The 20,308-nt window shown below is 51.9% G+C and overlaps 6 protein-coding genes across 6 annotated transcripts; 3 read left to right on the top strand and 3 right to left on the bottom strand.

Moving 5' to 3' along the window:
• Positions 1 to 716: 716 nt before the first annotated feature.
• Positions 717 to 2,501, bottom strand: AA0111_g2919 (Uracil permease; the record flags this gene model as incomplete). The annotated part of the gene is made up of 3 exons (XM_028648743.1): positions 717 to 2,141; positions 2,192 to 2,280; positions 2,333 to 2,501. 3 exons carry the CDS (start codon positions 2,499 to 2,501, stop codon positions 717 to 719), a joined length of 1,683 nt encoding a protein of 560 aa, XP_028509581.1.
• A 2,098-nt stretch (positions 2,502 to 4,599) lies between these two features.
• Positions 4,600 to 5,248, bottom strand: AA0111_g2918 (hypothetical protein; the record flags this gene model as incomplete). Its single annotated transcript, XM_028648742.1, has 2 exons — positions 4,600 to 4,939; positions 4,989 to 5,248. The coding sequence occupies 2 exons, from the start codon at positions 5,246 to 5,248 to the stop codon at positions 4,600 to 4,602; spliced, it is 600 nt and encodes a 199-aa protein (XP_028509580.1).
• A 1,562-nt stretch (positions 5,249 to 6,810) lies between these two features.
• Positions 6,811 to 8,419, top strand: AA0111_g2917 (hypothetical protein; the record flags this gene model as incomplete). The annotated part of the gene is made up of 3 exons (XM_028648741.1): positions 6,811 to 7,059; positions 7,105 to 7,276; positions 7,326 to 8,419. 3 exons carry the CDS (start codon positions 6,811 to 6,813, stop codon positions 8,417 to 8,419), a joined length of 1,515 nt encoding a protein of 504 aa, XP_028509587.1.
• A 1,419-nt stretch (positions 8,420 to 9,838) lies between these two features.
• On the bottom strand, positions 9,839 to 12,730 carry AA0111_g2916 (hypothetical protein; the record flags this gene model as incomplete). The annotated part of the gene is made up of 2 exons (XM_028648740.1): positions 9,839 to 10,419; positions 10,483 to 12,730. The coding sequence occupies 2 exons, from the start codon at positions 12,728 to 12,730 to the stop codon at positions 9,839 to 9,841; spliced, it is 2,829 nt and encodes a 942-aa protein (XP_028509586.1).
• Positions 12,731 to 13,453: 723 nt separating this feature from the next.
• On the top strand, positions 13,454 to 14,283 carry AA0111_g2915 (hypothetical protein; the record flags this gene model as incomplete). Its single annotated transcript, XM_028648739.1, has 2 exons — positions 13,454 to 13,543; positions 13,594 to 14,283. 2 exons carry the CDS (start codon positions 13,454 to 13,456, stop codon positions 14,281 to 14,283), a joined length of 780 nt encoding a protein of 259 aa, XP_028509589.1.
• A 1,207-nt stretch (positions 14,284 to 15,490) lies between these two features.
• On the top strand, positions 15,491 to 20,217 carry AA0111_g2914 (hypothetical protein; the record flags this gene model as incomplete). The annotated part of the gene is made up of 3 exons (XM_028648738.1): positions 15,491 to 17,637; positions 17,689 to 18,403; positions 18,451 to 20,217. The coding sequence occupies 3 exons, from the start codon at positions 15,491 to 15,493 to the stop codon at positions 20,215 to 20,217; spliced, it is 4,629 nt and encodes a 1,542-aa protein (XP_028509588.1).
• Positions 20,218 to 20,308: the final 91 nt, after the last annotated feature.

Below are 20,308 nucleotides of genomic sequence, written 5' to 3'. Positions count from 1 at the left end.
GATCCATATCGGGACATGATGGGAAGGCGAGCAGTACCCCGGATGTTTAATCTACGTGCCAGGAGTGTGTATACACGGCGTGACAGTGTGAAGTTAGATGGCGCATGCGTTGTCGTGTAAGCAGCGATGTTCTGGAATACAGCGAAGAAAGCCATTTGGAAGACGGAAGAGGCGTCGACAAGGATGAAGATACGTTAATCAGTTGTGCTACCACTTTTGGTACCTGTTCGTCATGGATGGAGCGATCAAAGATCTAGGGATCGGTCATTTTCCCACTGCTGCTTATTCAGGTAACTTTTGGAGAGCCGTAATCCGAGAGACATAGTTGTTGGGGCTGCAATTAACAATCGGAGTCTCGCGTGTACAGAAGCGTGTCTTGTCGTAGCTTGGACCAGCTCCTTCATTTGCACAACAAGAAATAACAACATTTGATGACGTCGATGACGAAGGTAATGAAATTCGCAAGAACGACCTTGGGGAGGTTGGTAAAAGCACCAGACGCTAGTTGACACGCTAACTGAGTCGACCTTGCCGCCCAGCATTCCTGGCACCAACTCAGTTTCATCAACTTATTTTGCAAAACCAAATGCAAACGGTACATGTGAAGTAAAGGTTGCATTGCGAAAATGACTGTGACCCAAGGCGCGGTCTGGTATCTCTCGCCCTTGCTAAATCCATAACAAACCCCCACCTTGCAGATCATAACAATAACATGTCTAAAAGTTCTTTGACGCCTCGATTCCTTTTGCGTCTGCGCCATGCATGACTTCTTCATCGTACCGGTCATCACCATCAGTATAAGCGACACTGATATCCGTAATTTCATCACCGACCTCCAGCCAAGTGTCACTGCACGCTGGAATAGGACTGATTTTGCATAATGCCCAGTACGTGATGCTCGCGACAAGGAAACCAGCGAAGAAGTTAAGGTCATAGATACGCTTCGCACCAACGGGTACGTCACGACCAATGGCACCTGCAAAGCCGACGACGTTGATGAGGATACCGGCGATGTAGGCTGCGTAACCGCGCCAGTGGAATCCAAGGGTGTAGTAGTATGGACCAGTTTTCTTTCCAGAGTAGAGATCCTTGATCTGGAGGTAGCCCTTTCGGACGATGTAGTAGTCGCAGATCATAACACCCGCGATGGAGGAGAGGAAGACTGAGTAGGCAGAGAGGTAGGTCGTGAAGTTGTTGGTATCGGAGAGCAGGTTCCAGGGGCACATCACCAGGCCGACGAGCGCGCAAATGTAACCACCTCGTCTGATGCTGATCCATCGGGGTGCAAGCGCCGTCATGTCAGTTCCCGCACTGATGGAGTTTGCTGCGATGTTTGTGCCGAGTTGAGCGAGGGCAAAGGCTGCGGCAATGCAGAATACACCAAAACGCTGCGCTGATCCACCCTCATTCAGGAACGACTCTAGCAGCTGTAGAGGATCCCAGATAGCCCTGCCAAAGATGACAGTCGATGATGATGACACAATGATTCCGATGAATGAGGTAATTGCAAATCCAATAGGAATCGTTAGCAGTTGCGGGAGGAAGGCGTTCGATGGCTTCTTTGCGAAACGGGCAAAGTCCGGGTCGTTAACAATCAAGGTAGCAAAGTTGGCAATGGCGCTCATGATTCCACGGACCATCAACCAGCCAAGCTCAGATCCCTTAGCCGTGCCTTGCTGATGAACAATCGGGCCCAATCCCTTTGCACGAACGATGGCCCAGATGAAGAAGGCAACTCCAGCGGTAGGAACAACGTAGGCCTTTACCGTGAACAAGTGGCGGATCTTGTGGACTGGTGGGGAGATGAAAGGGAGCGATCCAGCCCAGAACAAGAAGAAAGATACAAAGGCGACCGTGCTGGTGCCAGAGCCGGCAATGCCGTTGGCGATGCCGCCTGTACCAGGGCCTTCGGAGTCTCGCCAGTTGTTCCAGATGGCGCGGATCATTAGGCGTACACAGGTACCGCCAATCCATGCCTGTACGCCGTACCAGATACTAGCCATGGCCGCGCGGTTGAAGACGGGCCATAATGCTCCCCAGATACCAAAGGATGAGCGGTTGACGACAGGAAAAGAGATATGGTAGGTCGCTCCGATACGACCAGTCATGCAGACAAAGCAGGCGGCGATGGAGTAGCCAAGCTGTTGTTGAATCAGCGCATGTCGATATAGTCAGATATCAGATCTCATACCCAAACGCATATCCAGGATTGCCACCACGACAGACCGTCAACGATGTTTGCGGAAGAAATCATCCATGTGTTGATGTTGAAAGAGTCGGCTATACATGATTAGTCCACATTTATGGTCGGGTTCGAGAGTCCTTGACGTACCAACCCAGAAGCCTACGAAATTCCAAGCACCCCATTGTCGACGCTCCGGTTCGACTGGCTTCAAATCGTGGTTGAAGAGCATAAGCTGCGCAGTTGTGAGGTTGGGCTCGCTCTCGACGGCGAGCTTATCCGCCCAGTAAGCGACCTTTGAATTCTTGACTCTCTCCATGATGAGGCTATAGAAGAAAAATCCTTCGTCACTTGAATGATGGACGGTCGAGGTTGCAACAGGCCTTATGAAGCTCTCGCTTCGGCTGCTCGAAGCCGTTGCTTGGTAGGATTGAAGATCCCCGCTCGTATGACGTGGGGGGCTATCAGAAGCGAGTGAAGGTCTCGGTACGCCTAGTCTTGGTGAGGATTGCGGTTGGATGAGTGGTTGGCGTTCAGAATCCACGTTGGGTGGTTTTTGAAGGTAGTCGCAAGGTATATATAAGATATCGAGATGGACGCACTACTGCGTGACGGAGTATTGACGTTCGCCGCTGAAGAGGCTCCCATCTGGGGCATGCTCCATCTTAAATATCAAGAACGACTTCGTGCAGCACAAGATCGACCCTAGATCCACTCCACGCTTAGATACTACCCTGCCTCCGCATCGGAAGTAATTTTGGTTGTGGTTGCTGGCTGGTAGGCCCGTTCCGGTAGTCTTATCTTCAAGTCGCGATAGCCCGCGCGGTATGATCCACCAAGATGTTCGCTACAGTTTTGCCGCTAGAAGTCCCGACGAACAGCTCGTGTGCTAGCCATCAACACCATGCATAGTCTCGAGGATGCAGGCACTGCAGGATTTGCGTTCTGGGCGTGTGAAGGATGGCATGATGAGTGGGTGAATCTCCGCGGATGACGCAGCGCCATGGTAACAACAGTATCGCGTGCCCACCAGGGGTGTGTACTGAAGTCTTGGGGACTATGCACGTCTGCGCAGCTATCTCCGCGATAGGAGCCACAGGAGCAGAGATTTCCCTACTTTTTGACTCGATAGAAACATGTCACCACAGCCCTGGACCCGGAGAAGCTCTCTATCTTGCAGCAGCCGGCGCCATGATGGTTCGAGGTTGCATCTCTCCGTTCGCTTGAGGGTTTCTAGCTGGGGAGATAAAGGCGATGTGGGGTACAACGGGGCGCTCGCCGCAGCCACTCAGCGGCCGCCATATCCAGTTTACTCGATGACATCGAGTAAACCGTCGGCCTACTTATAACATACCTCACCTGGACATTTCCCAGCCTCACGGCTCAGCTGTGAGTCCTGCCCGGTCATGCGCTTGCACATGCCTTTTGCATGCTGAGGGCCATGGCGCAGGCCGACTTCGCCAGCCTCGATTTCTTCCGGGACTTGTATACCGTTTCAAGCTGTTGGACGGCCAGCATAGCACAGGTTTCTTCGGTGACGCCGCGAGTTGGTGGTGAGATACGCGCATACTCGAATCAGCATGCGATCGACAATGCTATCTTCGACACAACCGCGACGCCATTGTACAGACGTCGCGTCCAGTGTTAGCGAATAATCTTTAAGAAATTGATTACGGCTACACAAAGCATGTGCGAAGACTTTTCGCTCCTCCCAGGCATTGCACGATCCGGAGTCGTGCAGCACGGCCATCACGTGGCTTGCAAACACCACAACCTCGACCTCTAGCTCACTCAAACACCATCTAGCATCTTGCGCGGTATATGCCACCTCTCACGCGGTCTTCCGAGGTTCCCAAGCCCGCGGAACGGATCTCAATACTCCCATGCCTTCCGCATCCAAGACGATCGGAAACAATATCGAACAGCGGCTATCTGCAGATAAACAAGCCTCAACATCGGATAACACTCCGACTCCATCAAACAAAATGTGCCGGCTAGGGGCTGCTCGTCTATCGGGCCTTCCAAGGAATGCCCCAAATATCATCAGCCTGGCTCCGTGTGGCTGTTTCGGACGCGACGTGTTTCAACGTCCGCTTGGAGTAATTTCCCGTCTACAGCGACAGGACCACTGAAGATGAAGTTTCTTCAACCGACTGACATTGTTTCGCTTTGATGAGCAGGTGGCGAGATCGTGGCGCGTATCATTAATGACGTTTTAATTCGTGACTATGGTTCATTCTAGACATGCCCAATACCCAATATCCAACGTCGGTAAGCATTAGACGTTATCATGCTCATCCATCCCATCATAGCGAGTTATCCAGAACGCCAGCAGGTAAAATCAAACCAAGCCACCCATTGCTAAATCAGATCATAAGGCATCAACGCGAATTCTCTACCGTCGCCCGGCCATTCTATTACCATCCATTGTTGCTGTGCTTGGGCTTCTTGTGCTTGTCCTCGAGCTTGCTGCCGAGGATCGAGCCTGCTATGGCTCCAATAATGCCGTGGCCGCCCATCTTGTTACCGCCGAAGTAGCCAGCTGCACCGCCACCTAGAGCACCCATAAGGCCTCGGTCGCCTTCAGCTTGCATGTTGGGGTCTGTGGCGCCGTGTTGTCCTTGTTGCGGCTGGCCGTAAGCATTCTGGCCCTGCGGGTATTGGTCTTGAGCGTATGCGCCCTGTTGCGGGAACTGCTGCGCTGGGGCCTGGCCAGGGTATTGGCCTTGTGGAGGGTACTGCTGTTGCTGGCCGTATCTGTTGCCATTAGTACATGAAGTAATATATTTGAAAGGTTGCATCTTACCCCTGCTGTTGCTGGTCATATGGCGCTACTTGTTGTCCATGCTGGAATCCACCGTGAGCCGGGGCACCGTACTGTTGGTTATAGCCTTGCTGTTGGTAGCCCTGCTGCTGCTGGTCGTAGTAGCCCTGGCCTTGTTGCTGAGGTGGGTAGCCCTGCTGCTGGTAGCCGCCCTGCTCCCATCCTTGTTGTTGGGGAGGGTATTGGCCTTGAGGCGGATATTGCTGGTAACCTTGGTTGTACTGGTCGTAAGGGCCGGACATGATGAATGTGTGAGGTTTGTAGGTTGCAAGAGTAGTTGGTGTTATTGAGCTGAGGAGGGGTCGGGTAATGAGGGGTGGTTGACGTAAGGTTGGGGGCGAATACGGGAATACGAGAGTAATAATGTCGTGAATGAAAGCAAGAGCGTCACGACAGGAACATCACAATCTTATACTACTGACTTACTTGCCGCAGCGCACAACACCATCTGCTGACTACAAGACCTGATGACTGAACGAATCCACCGAATCTTTGGGGCGGAGCACATCCAGCGATATCCGGCTACACTCACTCAGCCTCAGCCACCCAGAGGCCAAGTTCGTCCGGCAGCCACGGCCAGTTCGGCGGGAGCGAACCGTCCACGCCTCAACGCCGCATCATCCGTGGGCTCCTCCGCGCAATGTCATTTTTTCCTAGTACTCAGCAGCACTACATCTCACGTGTCGCGCATCTCGATGTAGTGTCAGTCGTCTTTCATTTGTTTTGTAACATCCTAGAGAGCGATCACCGCGAAGGCTTGCCTAGCCTCAGGAAACACTCTCTTCCGCCCCCCAGCAAACCTTTGTGCGAAACATTGTGTGCCTCTGTTCTTCCAAGAAATTGGCCTCGGCCGGATATCTGGGATAGCCTGGGCCAGAAGCACCGCCGCATCACGTCGCGCTACTGAAAAAAGGTACTCAGTGGAGCCCAAAAGTCGACCACGCCATCCGAGGCGCAGCAGTCTCTGCGTTCCTCGGAGAGCGTGTGGCTTGTCGTCATCTGCCGGCTGTACGACCGCAAGGCTGTCCTGCGCATTTTCGCCGAATCCCAGTCGGGCTGCCGGTCATATGCGGGGAATTATTGAAGGAATTAATATCTGCTAACCATTACAATTGCGCTCTAGATATCCAATAACTGTAGTCTCTCGATAGTCTCACGACAAACCCCTGTGGCGTGTGATCGTCCTCGGAAACGGGAGCTGAAACGTGACCATGGCGCTCTGAGACAACTTTAAGACAACCCCCCAAACCTTGCACGACCATTTTCTTCTCAATCAAGGCACATCTTGCCCTATTGGGGGCAATTAAGCGCGCCCAGGATTGTGAAATCTCGCCATTTGGAGCGTCCTCGGCATCGCAATTGCTGCTAAACGCTCTGTTATGATCATAGCGTAGTACCCGTACCTTCGCGTCTCCCCAAACTGACATGGTACCAGCAGCGACTCACCACTAGTGTAATTCATGCACTTCTCAAAGGCCACCCCTCCCGCTATTCGCATGAACGTGTCTCGTCTTGAGCGTTCGCCCAGCCTTTCGTTGCACCTTTGCTGACTTTGCTTTCTATTCTGTCCTTCGTTCCGCAGGCGGGCTTGTCGTTGCTAATCACTTACATACATTCGCTACTCCACCCTTTCTTATCGACTTCGCTGGTCGCGGTCTAACACACTTCCGATCACAACATCGCCTTCGGTCACGACAACCTTACATCGCTGGACGAGTGTGTGGATTATGTCTGGTGGAGAAATTGAACGGCTGGAAGACTGAGAGGGGCTTTCCCCATTTGACGCCGTCGCATACCGGAAGCAATGCCCGCCCCATGGCGCCGCGGGGTGTACGAAAAGGTGGAATATGTTGTAGTGGAAAGGGACGGTGTCCAGTATGAGAGGGAATTGGCGGGAGAAGAGCCTACGGCCACTGTGAACGCAAAACGCGACGAACCAAGTCCTACAGACGCAGACTACGACAGCGATTCTGATGAAGACGACTACCCTGAGAAGCCAAACATGACAGCTATGACAACAGCATCTCTTACGATACCGACAGGAACTCCAGCTGTAAGGAAGGCGTGCCGATTCAGGGGATTTGACTAATGCAAACAGCTTCTGATTACCATGACTCTCGGTGACGAGCCACAAGCCACACCTGCCCTCGCCGACAATGACCCTACCGAGACAATCGTGATCGCTATGCCACCCCCACCGCCTAGACCTCATCATGATCGCCCTATTTCCCAGACGACTGAGCACTTGCTCATTGCTGCCGGCTCCATTGGTAGGATGAACCGATTGCCTGTGTTGGAATGTATGCTGACATGCTTTAGGTGCGACTATCATCATCGTCATGGTAGTTCTTGCCATGTACACCATGCGCAAGCGGGGGCTTACTTTCAAGGACGTACTTCAACAGGGCAAGCAGCAACTTCGCCGCGGATCCCCACCACCACCGCAATCGAGATACGGCCTGGACAAGAAGAACTTTGACGATGAATACACATATGGCATGAACGACTCGTTCAATGCCCCTCAACCCACGGTTGCGCCTAAGCGATCTTCTTCACTCTCTTCGCAGAAACGGCTCCAACCTCTCGGGCGGAGTGACAGCTTCAATCAGCCTCCGACTAGGGATGGAACCCAGAGCTTCTACGATGACACACCATCAATTTCGAACTCACATCGTCGCAACGATAGCGCAACACCATCATCACCTGTTCTGCCCATAGAGGGGCAACGACGAAGTGCGTCAACTCGCAACACAAGATCATTGGACGGTGACGAGGAATCGTTGCGGTTCCCCGACCCTTCGCAGGAGCAATCCAGAAACCTCCCGCCTCCTCCAACGTTCCGCCAGTTCCTCTCGAACAGACCTTCCATATCTCAACGACCCGGTTTCGGTGGTGCTTCTGCGGCTGCTGCAGGAGGTGGTTTTGCAAGTAGGTTCAGCTGGACAAACTCGCAGGCCCCTCAAACCCCACACGATCCCTCTCGCGACACTGCCACTCAGCCACTTGGTCGTGATAGCTTCATGACATCCCGCTCTTCCGTTCCACGTTTCCGCACAGTAGACTCCTGGGTGAACCAGCAATCCAACCGCGTCGAAGAACAACGCCTCAAGCAGCAGTTCCGCATGACGCAGTCCACCACTTACTCTGATGACGAGGTGCCTGAAATGCCTGCACTACCATCCGGCGTGCCCAAGAACGCGAGCGGCATAACTAGACAACCCAGTGCTGCAGGCTTGAGCCGCAATGGCAGCAAGAGCGGTCTGGTAGGAAGGGACATCAAGCACCAGAGGCACGATACACAGACTACGGCTCCTATCTTCAAGGCACACCCAGGCACTGAAGTGCGCTTCAGCACACGCAGCGCTGTACCTTCTGAGATCCTGGATAGGGGACGAGACAATTTCGCGCTATAAGCATTACGGCCCACCGTCGTCGTCAACACTTTTGTATCTATCTCGTGCAGCCAACACGACACCAACATTTGCTAGCTCCTCTTTCGAGAAATTTCCTTGCTACTACCCCGTCATCGTCAAGCGTTGTCCGTTTACCAGCACAAGCATGTTTTTGCATTTCTGAGCGCGGCATTTGGGGGAAAAGGGGAACTCAGGGTTTGGGTCACAACAGCACAGGACAAACAGCTCACACAAACTGGAAACCTGGGGACAAGAAGAACGACAACAAACGAACCCTCATCCGCACAAACCTTGTCAGCCAAAGCCACCAAGTGCTATCCCTTTTTGTATATCGCAATTTCTTGCTTTTAAGCTTCAGCTATCAAATATCCTGTAGAGTTCCACCTCGCAAACCTAGTAATATCCACATAAATTTGGCCTTTCTACCCGAAAGGTCTGTGTCATCTCCATTCCCCATGCAATGCTTCAGCGTGTTTGTGACGTCAGGTCGATCTTCACGGCACCACGGTTTGGCTGAAGGGCAGGATAAAGCATCACCCAGACGGTAGTTGGGGTGAAACAGCACAGCATTCCCCGTTCCCCAGCCTCGTCATGGCACATCCACAGACCAAACGAATGCGCACCCAGCTACAAGTAGGAAACGCCTGAAACTCAAGGACCAAAAGTATCCCGATGATCATACTCCGACCACATGTGATTGATCCCCCCACAAGCCACTGAAAAACAAGCATATAAGCTCCGGCTTGGCAGATTGTCCATGACATCTCGCGATCGATGTGTGAAGAGCAGGGCACATTAACCACTTTAACCGACGGACTCTGTCTGTGGCCGAGAACCCGAGACAGTGACATATTGTGAATGGGTGGAAAAGATGGGCTAAGGGGGCATAATTGCGGATTACATTAGCATAGTAGACAAAGTGCCTCACATGTGTTTGACAATTGCATAATCAATAAAACAAAAAAAAATTGCTGGAAGCAATGCGGAAACAACGCGGAACCAAGACCGTATGCGACCATGCCCAGTGACCCCAAGAGTTGTGCCAAAGAATAAGATGGAGACATATTACATGCGTCGTACAGCTTAGTAGGCTGGACTGGGGCAAACGACGGAAAGAGTATAATATGGTTCAGCCAGACGTGAAAGAAAATTAAGGGACAGATCAGGTAGTTTCTTCTCAATGCCAGTTCCAATCATGGCCAATAATTTTCAATTAGACTTTCAGTTCGGTCCTATACTATGCGTACACATCTCTACTAAGCTCATATCCTTTGACCTCATTTCACCCATGCCTTGCTGATAAATCATGACCATGATCATCATGCATCACCCAGATAGCTGTCCAACCAGGCTATCCATTTCCACCTAACATGCGAAAACGCCCAAAACAATGCAGAAGGGGAAACCTAGAAACGGTGCCTATCGCCCGCCTCTGGCAACGTTTTCCAAAAAGCCCAAGAGGAAAGACTTATCCACAGGACTCTTGCCCTCGCTTGTGCTTCCCGCCCGGCTCTGCTGAGTACTCAGACCAACCACACTGACACCTTCATTCTGAGTTAGGCTGACTCCTGCATCCATCGGGCGACTTGTTGGTGGTATGACGATGCTGGGCGCTGTTCCGTCTCCGATGCTGCTGATTCGACTCCGATTCGCATTGCCTTCTGGGCTGGTTGCACCTACACTGCCGGTTGTAGGCAGTGGGCTGACAGGGCTGATGACACCGGACATTGATGTTTTAGGAGTAGGTGGGAAGGGAGAGCGAGCCGGTGGGACCGGGCTATGCGTTTGTGGCTTGGGTGATGGCGATGGTTTGTTACCGAAGAGGGAGAGCAGAGCGTTCTTCTGGTCTGCAGGTACAGATTCACGTCGGTCCATGTCGGATAGGGGTGGAGGAACTGGTGAGCGAGATGGTATTACCGCCGGCTGGACGGGTGGAGGTTGCGGTGAGGCGCTCTTGAACATGTCTAGCAAGCCTTGTTTGTGTGATGTCTCTCCTGAAGCTATAGTAGGATAATTAGTATGCTATTCACAGAAGATAGGGAAGAATGTATATTTGTACGTACCTGCCTGACCTGGTACCTTGATCTGTTGTTGAGGTCTCTTCAAAATCTGAGGCTGAAATGCCGTTTGCGGTGATACAGAAACCTCCACTGGTGGTGCAGGTTTAGGCGAGGCCTGCGGCGTACGTTTGAGTATCTGCTGAGGCATGAAGGGCATGTTGGTAGTCGGTGACGGTCCGCGTGAACTGCCGTTCGTCGGCTGTCTGTTCTTCTTCATGGTGTCGAAATCCGGGGCATTGACTGGTCCGCTCACGGTAGCCGACGTCATATTTGTCTTACTCGATGGAGCGTGGAATACGCTAAGGAGAGCCGCATTGTGCTGTTTGGGTGGGTTCGCGACAGGTTGCGCGGAGACGTATGCTGGTGTCGTAGGGAGTGCAGACAACTCTGCAGGCGGGGGCTGCGGACTTGGCAGTGGCGGAGTAGATTTGAACATGCTCAATAATGAATCTTGATGGGCATTCCTTGGCTTCGGTTGTTCGGGTTCAAAACTCGAACTGATAGGAGGTGATTGAAACTGCGGTGGACTAGGAGCGAATTGTGCCTGCGGTGATACGAGACCGTGCGGCCTGTGTTGAGGCATCGGATGCTGTATCCTCGGCGTTGTTTGCTGGCTTCGATGTAGCGGAGCAGCGATTGTAGTTTGAGGCGACGGCGGGAACGCAGGTTGCTGGTTATCATTCTTGAATGAGTTCAGTAATCCCATTGCATGCGCATTTAGATTTGGGGCAGGCAATTTGGAGGCTGGTGGTATCGCTGGTCTGCCATTGCCGCCAGCAAACTGTGAGTCGCCCATCTCTTGGAACTGTGGCCGCTGGTTGTGTTGGTCGAATGCTTGTTGCATGTTAGGTGGTTGGGGTGGAAACATGTGCTGCTGCTGCTGCTGCTGGTGCATGAAATGAGGCGACATGTGTGGCGGTGGTGGTTGCATGCCGTTCATATGGCCTGGATGCCCTCGGAATGGCATATTCTGGTGCGGTGGAAAGAAGGGCGGTGGCGGCCCCATGTTGCCCATTTGCGGAGGCCGAGGGCCGTGCTGACCATGTGGACTCGATGGCTGCACAGGCGGGGACATGATCTGCTCAAAGGGCGTCCTGGGTTGTTGATTTCCTGCATGTTGGTTGTTGCCTTGCTTGAACAGGGCCAGGAGCGGGTTTCCTTGAGGGGGCGGCTGGCTAGGGGCTTCCACTGGCGGTGACTGCATGCCGACACTGAGTAGGCGCTTGAGCGCTTCTGCCGGATCCTGACTCTGCTGTGGTGGTGGCGCCTGGTGCGCTTGAGATAGCTCTGGGTAGGAGTCGCTCGGGCGGTGGCCGCGACCCAATCGGGCCACCATATCTGCAAAGTTGTTGGCTACCTGCGCATCTGCGACGGGGGCAGCTTCGTCGGCCGTAGTCTCGTATAGATTAGGCTGGACATATTCGTCGTCGGTGCCTGCCACTGGTGCTGTAGCCGTGTGCGCGCTGTTACGCTGTCTCTGTCTTCCCAGCTTGTGCTGCTGCTTTATCCACTGCTTCAGAGGCCCCAAGAAGGGCGCGACCATGTAAAAGCTGCTCTCCTTGATCAGGTCGTTTCCAGTGCCCTGCTGCTGCACCTGGTTCTTCCGCCTCAGGGTGGGCAGATCGGTAAGCTTGTACCAGTCGATCTTTGAAATTTCCTTCCTCGTCCTCGGCTCGAAGTAAGTGTCCATGGGTACGCCGCGGAAGACGTACAGCATCATACTCTGTTCGCGCATCGTGACGGTGATCTTCTTCATGTGCTCGTCGGGCTCGACCAGATCAGCCTCCCTCAGGTCGTAGCCCGTCTCCTCCCAGACTTCGCGGACGGCGCAATCGAGATCCGTCTCTTCCTTGTTGATCTTGCCGCGGGGGAAACTCCACTTTGCGCCCTTCTTCCAGCCCTTGACCAGGACGGCGTGGGTCATGTCCTCGTTGAGCATGATGGCGCCACGCACCGGGACCCGTGTCTTGTAGGCGAGGAACTGCTCGTAGGCCTGCTGGTGCAGCTCTTCCGAATAGGCGGAGAAGAGGGGGCAGTGCTGGAACATGAGCTGGGAGAACTTGCGCAGGTGCATCGAGGGCAGGTTGTTGGGGTCGAGAGGGCGGATGAAGTCTTCGTAGAACCATTGGGCCTCTTCGATCTGGAAGCATATTCGCTCCACCGACTGCAGTTCTTCATTGGGCAGGTTGACGATGAAGCGCACGCAGAGGTCGTCGAGCCAGTCAACTAATGTTCGGTTTGTGTTTGTCATGGTGGATGGATGTCTGGCCCGTATCGAGCATACCGCGCACAGCTCGTGTCGCAGAGGGTGGGGAGATGTGCACTCGGGCACCAGTCCGTCAGTCGCGGGCGGCGGGCGGCGGGCGGCGGGTAGTAGCGAGGCTTCTAGATGCGAAGATGCGCGCAGTAGTGAAGGGGTGCACAGCCGCAAAGAAGGTCGAAGAATGCGGCGTCGAGTCGGTGGTCGGCGAGCGTGTTGTTGATGTGTTGTCAGAGGCCTATCGGAGAGGGTCGTGGAGCGATCGACACCAAGTGTGGCGGCTGTGGCTGTGCTCGCAGGCAAAAGAAGGAGACAGAGCGAGAGCCATGACGTTTGGCTGTCTGGGATCGCGTCACAGAATCAGGGCAGTCTCGCGCGACTCACCGCCAGCGCATGATGCGATAAGTAGGCTTGCTGCTCTTCACTTCTGCCGCTCCTTCACAACTCATTCTTCACCAGTATTTTGTACCGAGCTCGTCGCCAGTCGCACTCGCCAGCTATACATAGGGCAGCGACGCGCCCGTTTCACATTTTCAAACCAGAAGCGCCGTCCGCCAACCACGCAACAAGCGCGCTGTGAGATACCCGCACCCCACGCACTGTCTTTCAACACCAGAGACATATAAGCCTTCTGTGGCAGTCTCGTCCACAGCTGTATTCATAGCAGCCTGCACACCTCAACCACCCACATCACCTCAGAAACTACCACCCAACATGGCCGGCGTTGTCGCTAAGTACGCAATGAAGAAAGCCTTGGGCAAGGAGATGGAAAAGTACAAGTCCAAGGATGTATCTGGTCCATACGTTAGTAGTCACCTTCTCGCTTCCTACAGCTCGCACTAACTCTTCTGCAGGATCCATACTATGCGCTGGTTCCAGATCAGAGGAAGCCCCACAAGATGAAGAAAGTCAAGAAGCAGCTCCCAGATTATCTTTCCGACAACGATGCCAACGTCCTAGCCAAAGCCCGCAAGACCGCCTACAGGCTGGACTACGCCCTCTTTACTTTGTTTGGAATCCGATTTGGTTGGTCTTCCGTCATTGGCCTTGTCCCCGCCGTGGGTGACGCCGCAGGTTCGGCCTTGGCTCTGAACCTCGTTCGCAACATGATGAAGGTCGACGGCGGTCTGCCAATGACCGTCCTCATCATGATGCTTTTCAATGTCGCCTTTGACTTCCTGATCGGTCTTGTTCCTTTCCTTGGCGACCTTGCCGATGCCGCAGTCAAAGCCAATGGCAAAAACGTTCGTCTTCTCGAAGAGCACTTGGACAAGCTCCACAAGCCAAAGTCACTTGTGGACAGAGATTCCAAGCTACCGAGAGAAAGGCGGCCGCGTCCTGCCTCTGTCTATGTCGACTTTGACGATGAGATTGATGAGCGCCGCAACACTTTTGAGGATGATCACGATGACGTTCGTCATCCTCAGCGTGCCTACGGTGGAGGCCGTATTCAAGATGAGGAGATGGGCGGACGACACGACACTCACCGATCTCACCGGGACGACAGGCCCAGCCGAAACAACACTAGGAGTAGCAGACGCTGATGAGTTTCTTTGTGTACTTTCATTGCGTCATGTTCCGTTACTAGGCCGCTGTCTGCATATCATGCATTGCGTATCCGGCGTTGGTGGTTTCTCGTACTCTCTTTAACACTATACCCTAAGTACTGTTGACTGTACACAACAATATTATGTATACTTTGTAATTTCTCTCATGTATCACCTGCATCCCAGGTTCTCTTTTCGTTTGTCGTTCAAGCTCAGTCACCTTCGTCCGTGGGACAGGAACACCCAGCCCCCGCGACAGAGCCTACTTGAACCACCACTCTGTGCTAATGGCAATCCTCGCTCGTGTCTTGCGAAAAAATATACTATCTAATTCACGCACATGTCTGTTCGCTTTGTCGACGGTCCGTGCGCAATTTCATTCACGTACGTCTACTACCCTGCGTTCGTGCGAGAAGTTCAGCGATAGCACTCTGATTAGCTATCGAGGCCAGTGCTGTGACACCTAGACCTAGACCTAATCCTCCAGCCCTCACACTATAGCGCTATTAGAGATAACCTTATTTTGTGGCTACGGGCTTAGTTCTTTGGTTTTAGCATCTCTGCAGCAACATCAGCAGCAGGTGCGGCTGAGGTCTAGCCAACACAGCAGAAGTTTTACCCTGCTCACTATTAAACATTCTTTCTTTTTCTCTACCAAGCCAAGTTGTCAAGTGTCACAAACGACATTTTTGCACTTCTTTGCGGCTTCCAAATCGTGCTGTTGGTTTCTGCTCAACCGTACTTCTCCAAACTCGAGGCGACAGGACGAATGCGACCGGCCATCCCTAAACACCGAGCTTAGGCCATCATACGAGGCGCTTCTATAGGTCTCCAGATCGAATTGGTGATCCACATCTCACACTATCGCCTCCATCTTGCTAAGGCGATGAAGATTGCCTGAGCATGGGTTTCAGCTTGTTTAGGCACACTGCACAGCTCTAAGCGAAAGGTACGTATTAGCGCGGTCATTGGGAGCCGCCACACCAACGAGATCTACATTTAGCAGTGGAGATCGTGGTCAATCAAAGCTAGAGTATTGACAAGCTAAAGCGACACCTGATGATGAACCTGAAATATCTGGAGTTATCTGCACATCTACTCTTCCTGTCTCCATATTCTCCCACTTGGACTCTGAGTTCCACAGTTACCTGGGCGATAACGAGCATCCAGAAATTCCTGTAGCTCAGCCACAATCATTTTCATCATGGCTAATCAAGACGCCACTGATCTGGGCATCCTCTGGACCAGGGCGGTTGATAAATACACCCAAAAGACTGGTCAAAAGTTGGCTCACTTGCGGGGCCAAAGCATCAGCGATGTGATGCAAACAACAGCAGTCGAAAAGAAACGATTCGAGAGTTACCGACACGACAATGGAAAACTTGACAAAGTGCGAGCAGCCTTCGGACGCCATCTCGACGGCATGCAAAAATGCCTTGACGGTGTACAGACGATAGGCGAGGCTGCATCTGCTTTTCCTCCAGCTATGCCTGTGGGAATCATCTTTGCTGCTTGTGGCCACATGTTCCAGGCGTTCGCCGGAGTCCAAAAGGACTACGATCAGGCAGAAGCTTTCTTCGATCATTCACGCCGCTTTTTTGACAATCTGACTCTCCTCGAGGGCAAAACAGATCCGAGACCATTAGCCAAAGCTATTGTTCGCACTTTCGCGTCTCAATTGGTGATTTGTGGTATCGTGCAAGATATGAAAAACAATGGGCGCTTCAAGCAATGGCTCAATGCACTCTGGAACCTCGAAAGTCCAGAGCTTGCTGCTGCATACGCTGAGATGCAAGCTTCTATCGAAGAGTTAGGTGCGACTGTTGGCTACGCGACTTACAGTGCTATTCGCGATGCCTACGAGGAGCTCAAGGCGACACACGAAGATGTAGGGGAAATCAGCGAGAAGATTGACGAGCTAGACGCTAACATCAGTCGCGTTCGAGAATCAATGGGTGAACAGCTGCAGACTTTGTATGCCAGCAATCTTGGCCTTGACAAGAAGATCACAGAAGGATTTTATGGTGTTCAAGCAAAACAAGACGAGGCGTACGCTGTACAACTACGCATCGCCCAAATGCAGGAGAACCTACTCAATGCATTCGAAAAGGCATCGATGCCTGCATCATCCGATACGAAGTCTCACTCCGGAGACCTACCGAGCGACAGCGCAAATGAGAAGGCTCAAGCCTTGGATACTGTTAAAACGTTCTTCATCGGAAATAGCATCCTCTTTCCGAGAATTGAAAAGGTTCTTGACGCGAATCGAATAGAAAGGGAACGCATTAAGCGAGAACGTGTTGATGATAGTGTCGCATGGCTTGCAGAGCATCCAAACTTCACCCGATGGCTTGATGGTCAAGTCACTTGCCTTAGGATCTGTGGTTCTACTGGAATGGGTAAAAGTTTCTCGATGGAGGCGGCAATTGATCTGGTGCAGCGATCTACAAACCCACCATCTGATGTTGCATATTACTTCGTACAACCGGATCTTGACCTTCCACAGTCAACAGAGGCAGCCTTCGCATGTGCAGCCTTGCAAGTGGTTGAAGCTAATCATCGCTACGCTGAGCAAGTCGCGTCTGACATAAAAGAGGATGTTCAAAAGCTTGTGAACCGTGTCAACAGGTTGGTGTACTGGAAGACAAGCGGCGTTATCGAAGCAGATACCTCCACAGACTTGGTTGATGTCCCAATATGGAAACGTTTCTTTACGTCCGGATATACGGAAATCGCTTCATCCAAACGTCGGCTGTTTCTAATCCTGGACGGTATGGACGAGCTTCCAAATGGCCTTGATCAACTTGTAGCATTCTTACTCGACCTTCAACGATCAGAGGCACCTATTCACGTGCTACTTTCCACTCGAGACGCGGCCTGGCCATCTGACTCACGAATTCAGACAGTCACTATCGATCTGACAAGAGACTTGATTGCTCCAGGTCTGAAATCTGTAGTCAAGCATCGGTTACAGTCTTCACAACGACTGCGGAGCTTCAGTACACAGCTGAAGCGAAAGATATATCGTAAAATTGTCTCGCAAGCTGACAGCATGCTTTACGTGGAGCACATACTACGTAGGCTTTCTCATATCAGCCGGGAGAGCATTGTCAACAAGGAGTTGGAGAATCTGCCTAGGGGTCTTCCTGAGGTATATTCATCCTTGATGGAAGAATGTGGAAGATATCGTTCGAAGAAGCAGTTAGAAGGGCTGAGGACGCTCTTCGCTTGGCTTGCTTTCTGCAAGCGACCTCTGACGCTAGGAGAGGTTATAACCCTGTTCAGGGCATCTGAGCCGAATGAAAGCCTCAAACTCGATATCGAAGAAGAAATCACCGTCAAATGTTCTAGGTAAGGGCTACATTAAAAGCGGCAAATCATGTTCTTACTTAATGTGGACAGCATTCTTGAGTTATCACAATCTCATGTTAGGGGCATTGATACAAAGGCGACAAGTCAAGAAGATGTTACTGAGTTTGACGACGATCAGTCGAGCGATGACGATGAGATGGATGTAGAGTTGTTCAATGCGGCTAATGTTGCTTTTGCGGACCAGCCATTGCGACGATACTTCAGAAGCGCAACGTTGGCGTCAGCAACCGATCTGAAGGATCTTCGGATTGCAGCTCCGCAGGCACATCTGAGGCTGTTCTCGGCATGTATCGACATCATTATAAAGACAACAAACCAAGCAGAACCGCAGCAACACATTCAAGAATACGCCGTCGTGTACTGGAAAGAACACTTTTGCGAACTCAATTCAGAGGAATCCTCTGAAACAATGGCTTGCCAGGTGGTGTGTGCTTTGCATTTGCTGATGACCAACGTAGACCCATATGCGCAAGTTCTGTCTAGGAAACATATATCGCCCTCTGAATTTTACCCCGACCGCACATCTTCCACGATCCCATGGTATGAACGCATCCTCGCTTGGACGAAACAAGGATTTGAGTTACCGGCTGGCTCACTCCCCCCACACGTTATGGAATGGGCGATGAGCATAGACCGAGAGAGCATTCTACTTACATTTGGACGAGGGCATTACAATGTCTGGATGCGTAACGCCAACGATACATCTCCCAGGGGGTATGAGCTTGCGCAGCGCTGCGCCCAACTTGTATGTACTATCTACACAAACTGATAGGTCACACTAACAAAAGCTAGGCTGGTGTACTCGAATGTACAATCGAAGACGATCCCATGAAGGACGGATTGTCTCTTGTTAATTATTTCAGTCCAGGAAATATGGATACCGATGTTCTTAGGGCACTTGGATTACTTGCCTGGGCTCAATTTTGGAAGTTCGACTTCAAAGGGAACCGTACCGCAAAGAATAACGTCATAAAAGAAAGCAGCAATTACCTCCGAAGAAGTCTAGAGTCCATGCACTCTTTCGGAATGGAAAGAGTTCGGTTGATACGCTTGCTGTATTTCAATAGAAATACCGTTGGAGCATTTGAATCGACACAAATGCTCAAGTGGGCGGATGAAGGGCTAGCCATACTGGACAGGCTCGATCCACTTGCTTCTACAGTCCAAGAGAAGCAAGAAATTCAAGAGAAACGGAGAGAGCTTCTGACTCGCAAGATCATGTCTGGTTTGATGCCATTGAACCAGTGGGAAGACCTTCACGAAGCATGCAAGTTATACCGAGCAAAATATGGCTTGGCTGCCTCGCTCCCGCAACAAGACATGATGGAGGCGTTCATCACCGCCTGTGATAAATTGGATCCCAGTGGTCGGCAAAGAAAGCAACTGATGCAGAGTCTTTCAAAGAAGGAACGACAAGTCTGGTTGGGATGGCTGTTCAACAGGATCACAACCTCGGTTCAACGGAATGCTACGCGGATCAGCGATTGGGCGGGAAGTGAAGACGTGCATCTTTGGATAACGTGGCTCACAGAGTTCGAGAAATCGCGACCTTGGCGTCCATTCTACGGATTGAAGAAGCGCAATGTACTATGGCCAGACCCATATCAACGCTTAGTAGCACTGGGATGTCTCGCTCATCTATACTTCGAGAATTTACACGACGCGGAGCAAGCAAAGAAGATCCACCGAAAGATACTCGCTCTGGGGGAGCCGAAAGTTCAGGACAGAAAGTTTGGAATGAAACGTGAGGTGGAAAGAATCCGCAATCGGCACGTTGGTCTCATCTTCGCACAATTCCAGGACGCTACAAGCTGGTCACGCAAAGAAGCATTACTAGGCGAAGCCATGACTATGCCAAACTTTAGTGACGAAAATTTACATGGCTGTCACGCTGGTGCGCTCGTCGCTAGGATGCTCAAAGTTGTTGAGCCCAAAAAGTACCAGCCTTTCATGGAGAACACATTCAAAGTACTCGTAAATGATCTCAAAGATGGGATCGCTTCCAACGACGGGACAAGTCTCACCGCGCTTGCAATGCTGCTCGCATCATTGCCCAGTTTAGAACGCGATGCACTGATCGCATTATCGCTGCGGCATTCGGTGCTTGATCGCGAACTCCACGGGCGCGTCTATGACGACGAGAATAGCGATACTCACGGTGACTTGTCAGGCTACATAGCCTATTGCGATCGCTGCAAGAAATCTGGTTCAGATTGGACAACGCCTCTCTGGAAATGTTTGGAATGTGCGAATGTTGATCTTTGCGATGCATGCCTTCAAAGTCATAGGGCCTGTCTTCGCGAAGCCCATAATGATGAGTCATTTATCCACAAGGAGCTCAAAGATTGGGCAAAACTCTGCATCGAGACGCATAGATTCATCAGAGGTCCTATCAAGGGTTGGAGAGGTGTTCGAAAAGGCGTGATTCGCGTTGGTGAAAACTGCTTCGAGGTTAAGGATTGGCTGGATAGTTTGAGAGAGGAGCGATGGCCAAAGGCTTGGGCATGGTACTGGAAAACATGTGGACTCAACCACGATGTCGGTGGTGAGGGTGACTAGCAGGATGCTTGCAACTGACAATGGTTGGAAATGTATAGCTAGGAGATGAGACAATGACAAAGACTGTTGCTGGAACAATTCTCATCCAGCG

Source organism: Alternaria arborescens (genome assembly GCF_004154835.1).
Source record: "Alternaria arborescens strain FERA 675 chromosome Unknown contig_5, whole genome shotgun sequence".
NCBI classification, from domain to species: Eukaryota; Fungi; Ascomycota; class Dothideomycetes; order Pleosporales; family Pleosporaceae; genus Alternaria; species Alternaria arborescens.
This window is presented reverse-complemented; position numbering and strand designations above follow the sequence as displayed.